Below are 6,818 nucleotides of genomic sequence, written 5' to 3' on the forward strand. Positions count from 1 at the left end.
TGGTCCCAAGGGAAAGCATTTAACTAGTTTAATAACTTTCAGGAATTATTGGATTCTCATTGCATGAACTTATTCAGGAAAGCTCCAAAATGTTTAAACTGTAATAAGTTTGAATTTATCATTCTTTCTCCAAATATTGGTATCGCTTTCTTTGTTTCTTTCTTTATCACACAAACATGCATACGATCATGTGCCTGCGCAAGAAATCTTATTATTAGCTATGATTCTAGCTGATGCCCCACAACATAGGTGTCATATAACAGGATGTGTGACAGTTTCAAATTTTACTGGTTCAATTGCTGATTGATAGTGGCAAGCCATGGAAATGCAAATAACATCACTTAATTAGCTAGCTGTTTATAATTAAAAAACTTTCTTTAATAACATAATTACCTTCTTCTTTTTTTCTCCAAAATATAGAATAAGTCTCCAATTGTAGATTTTTTTTCCCTTTCGAAAAAGGAGGGATTTCCTGAGCACTTAAAACTAAGAAATGACATGTGTTGTTACAATGGTCAAAATAGCACGTGCATTGTTTCATCGTGAAAGATATACCATCGTTTTTCATTTGTCTGGTCAAGATATCTGAGAATATTTCATAAACAAATGGCCATGCACAGATACAAGAGAAAAAGAGAGAAATTGATAGAAAGATTGTTCAAAAAATTTCAAAATTATGGAATTCTTGTTCTTTTTTCTCATTTTTATCAAATTATATAGCCTCTGAACATGGTAGTTAATTACAATTAGAAACTCTCTAAACAAGAAAAAACATAATTAATTAATTCATTCCACCCTTTAATCAGATTTTTAGGGGTGGGATTCAAATATTTTCTGTATGTCTAAGCACATTTAGCAAATTATGGTGCAGGTGCTGGTTGTGACAATTTTTTCCAGTCCACCAAACGACGCAAAAACTCCTTGACCTGTAAAATTATAAGAAAAAAATTTTTTATGTTAGTCCAAAATTAATGTTCGAAAATAACAAATAAATGTTATCAGATTAATGAAGGAAATTGCACGCATGCTAAGATTAGTGATCTTTCCTCAGATGGTTCTTGTAGAGAATAGGAAGCATTTGTTTCCTTGGGTACTTTGGAAACAAGAATCCCAAACCCTTGTCCTCTATCACGTAAAACCTGGTCATAAAGCAAGGCAAAAATTATATGTTTAAACTGACTTGAAATTAATTCAATTATAGAATAAGCTAATTTTAGCAGCATGTTCTAATTATAATTAGATACCTTAAATGCATCTTCGTCGGATTGATCATCGCCAATGTAGACTGGTAAAACATCTTTTGAATTGGCATATCCTAAATAGATAGAAATAATAATAAAATTAAGTAATATTAGTAAGATGATACATATTTTTTAAGGTATAGTAAAAAAAATATATGTGACAGTCTATTAATCCATTTATAAAATTAAAAATTTTACAGTCAACGTATAAAAAACGATCTCATAAAATAATTACGAAGGCAGTAACTGAGTAAATAAATCACCTAGTGCCTCCAATAAAAATTCCAGGGCTCTTCCCTTGTCCCATTTGATGGTGGGACGGATCTCTAATACCTGTTTGAATCAAATTAAAAAGATGGTTCATTAACCACATTAATGACCAGCTATACTTTATCAAGATAAAAACAAAATGAAGCAACTTTTTTTCTTCTTTGAGAAAAGTCTTATTATCCATGAAAAATGGGAAAAAGGGAAGGAAAAAAAATGAAAGAGGAATTTATACCTTCCTCCCTTGAGTTAGTTTAAGCTTAGGGTACTCGTTGAGCACTGATCTAACTTTCTCAGCTAATGCAGCCCAACTCTGCCAAAGACAGGAAATCATTTAAATTGGCATTGAAATGTCCGAGGGGGATTTTACCACAGAAGAAAGAAAACATGGACAAAAGTGGGTTTGAGTTCTTCTACCTTTTCATCCACACAGCGAAAGTGTACGGAGACACAAAACTTGTTATTTTCAACCTTGGCTCCTGGAATGGAAATTGTTTTCTCTACCAGGGCTTTGTACACCTAAAAATTAGAGAAAAATGATGTTTCCTGAATTAGCATTGTTCTTTGTCGTGTCTTTTTAGTTGTTACTTTGTGAAATCAAGCAAGAAGATGGTGGGAGACAACAAACCTCATCAATCATGGGCAAGAATTCACTGGCAGGCTGGAAAAGAACTCCCTGGTTACCCTGAATAACTCAAAAGTTGGCAGTAAAAAACATGTATTAGAAGCAGCCAAGGAAAGAGAAAAAAACAAAAAAAAAAACAAACAAAGAAAAAGGGGGTTATTACTGATGAAGGAAAAGGGCAAAAGAAAAAAGAGTACGATGGATTAAACTGCAGAAGTAGTACTCTGATGTTCTTACTTTCTTGTATTTGCAACTTTTAGATGGTCCCTTTATGTCCATACCATGGCTACCAGCATAATAAAGTCCAGCCAATTTTACAAAGTTGTAAACCTGTTGAATCCCACGATGAAAATAATCAATCAACATTTTTAACTTAAAAAAAAAATGCATTAATCAAATAGTATGAAGTATGAACTGTAAGTTTTTCACTTCAAAAAAATGTACCTTGTCTCTGCACCTTCCGGTCACTATCGCTGTTGGAAAATTTCTTGCAACGTCTCTAAGAGCTGCTCTCATCTGATTAGAAATAAAGAAGTTTTGCCAAAGAGAATGAATCAATAGGAGTTTTTGAGTTGCGCAGCTGATCAACAGTAGTGGAATAAGAACAAACCTCTCTTGGCATGAAAGCTTGATCCGGGTCTTCAACGATTGGAGAGAGCGTGCCATCGTAATCAAGAAACATCACAATCTGTTTTCCATTTGAAGCAGCCACTATTTGCTCAAACATGCTCAAAGCTGAAGGATGATGAACCTGTTTTAGGAATAGACAAAAAAAAGGGGTTATTACTAATTAATGCTAATTAAAACGATATAACAACATCATCTGAAGAACTCGGGAAGTAATTAATATGATGGAGAAATGGAACCTACAATCCAGGAAGTTTTCTCATCATTTTCAGGTAAGGAAGCTGTAGACTTGATTCGGGTAGGTGAAGAAGCTCTCATAGAATCCACCCAGGCATTGATTTTAGCCCCTGCTTTCTCAGTTTCAAACCTCTTCTTCATCAATAGCATCTTAAAGTCTTGTGCCGAAAAGGGCTTTGTCACTGTCAGAGATGATGGAGGCAACACATTCCTAACACCATGCAATTTCACATCAAGAACCACCACATTTTGTTGGTTAGTCATTCTTCTTAACTTCTTCTTCTTGCCAATCCTCTGCATATGTTTAAAACCCAAAATCAAAATTCAGACCCAGGTAGGCAAAAAAAATAAAATTTTATACATCTATTTGTCAAAGAAACATCAAATTTTTAATGCCTGGGCTTTATACCTGGACAGAGTAGAGAAAGAAACAGAGGAGAAAAAACAGAGAAGATGGCAATGTGAGATCTTAGGCTACAGAAAAACAACAAAAGACAGGTTTTTAAATAGGCAAAGGGCTTAAAGGGAGAAGTGTGGAGAGGAAAAAATAAAGATAAAATTACTCGAAAGGAAAGGTTAAAATCACAGAAGCGCACTAACACTCAACAAGTCACAAGAAAAAATGAGGTTGTCTAGTCAATTTATAAACTTGGCTTCACGGCACTAAGCAATGAAACAGCCATAACTTTCTTGGCCTCCTGTAGTTTCGACCTCAGCATTCACCCCCCCCTTTTTTTTTTCTTTTTGAATTGAGGGACCACTGATCATATCCCGAGGAATATTTCTCACCCTTAATGAAAATATGGGTTTTTTTTTTTTTTTTTTACAGCAATTTTTGTGTTGACAAACGATAAATTTTGTACTTAAAACTTGTTGCTGTTAAAGTTTGGAATAAACTAATTCGCCATCATTGATCAACAGGATTTTAAGGATTAAACTGTCTTATTCAATTTCAAAGGTACCGAGCTTCGAATATCAAAATTTTCAATTTTTTACTACCAAAAAATCATTAGCAAGTACATGATTTTGCCTTGTTCAAAACCTGTTTTAAAAACGAAAAAAAAAAAAAAGTAAATTGTGCAAGGTTTTAATAGCGGTCAATGCAATTTTCATTGATTTGTAAGCATCGCAAAAGACTCATTCAAGCAACCATCTCATCACAAGAAGGACCACTTGGGGAGTCCCACGTCGTTCTCTGTAAATTTGATTGTTTTGAGGTGTTGACAAAACAATGGAGAGTAATATGTACCTTGACGAAGTTGTTACTTTTGGTGCAATTTTTGAATTATTCTTTCTTTATATGTTGCATTGTTTCCTATAATGTATGAATTCAACAAACTTTTTTGCGGTCTAGCAAATTAATGTAGTCGTATTTAGGTATTAGGTATGCATGCATGTTCCACGGTTAGACCATCAGGCATAAAGTCAAGTAAAATGACATGAAGAAAAAGGGAAAGTTTGTCAATGGAATTCTATTTAAAGGGTAATTAAAGGATTAGAAATTCTAAGAAATTACTCACACGGATTTATTTTGTGTCAATTTGTCTCAATATCTGAAGTAGTGGCGAAAGTTAAATTGGGTCAAACTTATTTTGAGAAAAATAGTTTATTTGACTTTTCTTTTTTTTTTAATTTAACAATGAAGTTGAAACTTCAACAAATTGAAAGGAGTTGCATGGAAAATTAAAAGCTAAATTCAACAGAACCGTTAAACAACTAGAATTTTCGATTTGACATAAAATTAGTAAACTTTATGATACAATCAATTCATATAGAATAAAATGAAATTTTATGATTGCGTGAATTTATGAAAAATAGCTTATAAAAGATCGTTGAATATTATGATAATTTTAAAATTGTTTAAACTCAATTTTTTTTTTATATTTAAAAGATTTAATTCTAATAAAAATTTTATATTCTATCAACAAATCACAAATCTCACCAACTAATTTCATTTTTCCTTACCATACTAAAAATGCTAATTTCTCGCCATGAAATAGTCAACTCTTACGCTACCGCTGCTGCGCCCCCTTCAAATTCTCTCTTTCATTATTGACATATATGGAAGAAAAGGCCGATATTATGACTTTTCAAGCAACGGTCAAAGATGCCTTTTTAGACTATTCTTTTTAATTCATGCCTTGTGGTAAAAAAAAAATAGAAAGCTTTCAATCTCTTTTTTATTTTATTTTTTCTATTTTGTTCATTTATTACGATGGTACAACTTCTTGCATTATTGAGCACTTTACAATGAACCAAACGAAAAGTACTAAACGTAAAATTCAGCCAAAAATGGCATTATTTTCATTAACCATGCACCGCCCCTTGTAAAGGTTATTGAAACAAGCAGCTCCAACCTAACCCTTTTTATATAGCAGTTTGAATTAAAAGCAGCAGCTTTTTCCTCTTATATTAATTTTGACATTATCAAGCCTTTCTCTTTGTCTACATTACGTTTTAGTGACTCAGCTTTTTCTTTGCATCGCTTAGTTCTATTGGGTCGGCAATGAAAACTTAATTTTCATGAGGATTTTTGCTTAATCAAAACCATTTTATTTAATCATTATTTCATGGAATCTCACTAGCTTTTTGTCATACACTGAGCTTTTTGAAGCACAACATTTGTTAAAATTTTATTTTCAATCCGTTTAAGGGACCTGAAAGCAGAGAATTACAACTTTTGTACTTTCTCCTTCATTTCCCTTAGCTTTATGACTCAATTTTCCGATTCATTTTTCACCTTTTCTATTGTATATTTTTATAATACAAAATGCTTTTAACGAATAAATTATGATCTAGCAGGGTTTGTTAATCATCCCATAAGATACAAATATAATTAAAAGCGAAACCGCCTAAATACAGGCACCATCGCCCACAAGATGGACCAACCAAAAGAGTAATTACTTAACAGTGTTTTCAGATCTTAGTCATAGGTTAGACCGGCTGATAAAGTACCAAAGAATTTAAGTAACCGATTTCCAACTCCACTAGAGACCTGAACTTCCACTTAGTTATTGAGTCTTTACGCTAATTTATTATTCTAGAGTCATTTAATTAAGCAAAAGCAAACGAGATTCGTTTTTTCAGTAAACAAGTTTTATGGCATGCTTTGAGACTTGCATGCTAATAGTTTCTAGACTTTCACATTTCTTTGCATGTTAAAGATGCTTTCAAAACATGAATTTTAACTTAATTTATCAATACAATCATTCTTAAAATACTGATATTTAACATATTTGGAGTTCAAATTTTAATATTTGTAATTTTTTTTCTTATTTTTAGGGTATGGTATTCTTTGTAATAAAAAAAATAATGTTTTAATATTATGTCCTTTTATGTTTATTTCAACTGTTTGAATTCCCATAAATAGTCAAAACAGGAGGCCTTGGAGATGCCTGGAAGCCACCCCCATGTGACAATGAAGGTTTCAGCTTCAAAGTTCGGGTAGAGGAAGATTGTCAAAAAGAGAGAGTTAGGCAAACCAAAGTTAGATTTATTAAAGAGATCCTGGAGAATATTTGATTGATTCAGGTTCAGGCCCCGAAAAACCAAACGACTTTAAGTGGGAATAACTTTCTGATAAAGAAAGTTTCTGCTACGTAGTCCAAATTAAGATCATTTTCCCGACTAATTTCTAGAACTAGGTTTTTCCTGCTTGCCCAAGGAACTCCTATGAAACGAATCTCTTCACTTAGTCATGTCTCTCCCAATAAATTCAGTAACACATGATGATCTTGTGGTATAAGATTCATGGCTTATATAGTTTGGAAAGGAATCAGGGAATGCCCCAAAAGGAATTTAATTCTCCTAAAATGATCAAT

The 6,818-nt window shown here is 32.7% G+C and overlaps 1 protein-coding gene across 2 annotated transcripts; it reads right to left on the reverse strand.

The window, feature by feature from the left end:
* Nucleotides 1-563: 563 nt before the first annotated feature.
* On the reverse strand, nt 564-3,658 carry LOC111314952 (putative trehalose-phosphate phosphatase D). 2 transcript variants are annotated; one of them, XM_089749397.1, is made up of 12 exons: nt 3,407-3,658; nt 3,004-3,291; nt 2,744-2,884; nt 2,578-2,649; nt 2,371-2,463; nt 2,137-2,193; nt 1,926-2,027; nt 1,744-1,821; nt 1,505-1,574; nt 1,245-1,315; nt 1,046-1,139; nt 564-925 (listed from the first exon to the last, which is right to left on the reverse strand). In XM_089749397.1, the coding sequence occupies exons 2-12, from the start codon at nt 3,259-3,261 to the stop codon at nt 861-863; spliced, it is 1,101 nt and encodes a 366-aa protein (XP_089605523.1). In that variant the 5' UTR covers nt 3,262-3,291; nt 3,407-3,658; the 3' UTR covers nt 564-860. The 2 variants fall into 2 exon arrangements, with proteins under 2 accessions (XP_089605523.1, XP_089605522.1); XM_089749396.1 differs by lacking the exon at nt 3,407-3,658 and having other exon boundaries at nt 3,004-3,357.
* Between the last annotated feature and the right edge of the window lie 3,160 nt (nt 3,659-6,818).

The sequence above is a fragment of the Durio zibethinus genome, chromosome 20, assembly GCF_047325235.1.
Source record: "Durio zibethinus cultivar Kanyao isolate XHJ-2024 chromosome 20, ASM4732523v1, whole genome shotgun sequence".
In the NCBI taxonomy this organism is placed as follows: Eukaryota; Viridiplantae; Streptophyta; class Magnoliopsida; order Malvales; family Malvaceae; genus Durio; species Durio zibethinus.

What these genes read in the sequence shown, in the direction of transcription:
- LOC111314952 (XM_089749396.1), bottom strand. Translation starts at nt 3,297, where the DNA reads ATGCAGAGGATTGGCAAGAAGAAGAAGTTAAGAAGAATGACTAACCAA. An exon ending in TTCGCTGTGTGGATGAAAAG is followed by an intron (nt 1,822 to 1,925) that starts GTAGAAGAACTC and finishes TGTCTTTGGCAG; the next exon opens with AGTTGGGCTGCATTAGCTGA. An exon ending in AACTAACTCAAGGGAGGAAG is followed by an intron (nt 1,575 to 1,743) that starts GTATAAATTCCT and finishes TGATTCAAACAG; the next exon opens with GTATTAGAGATCCGTCCCAC.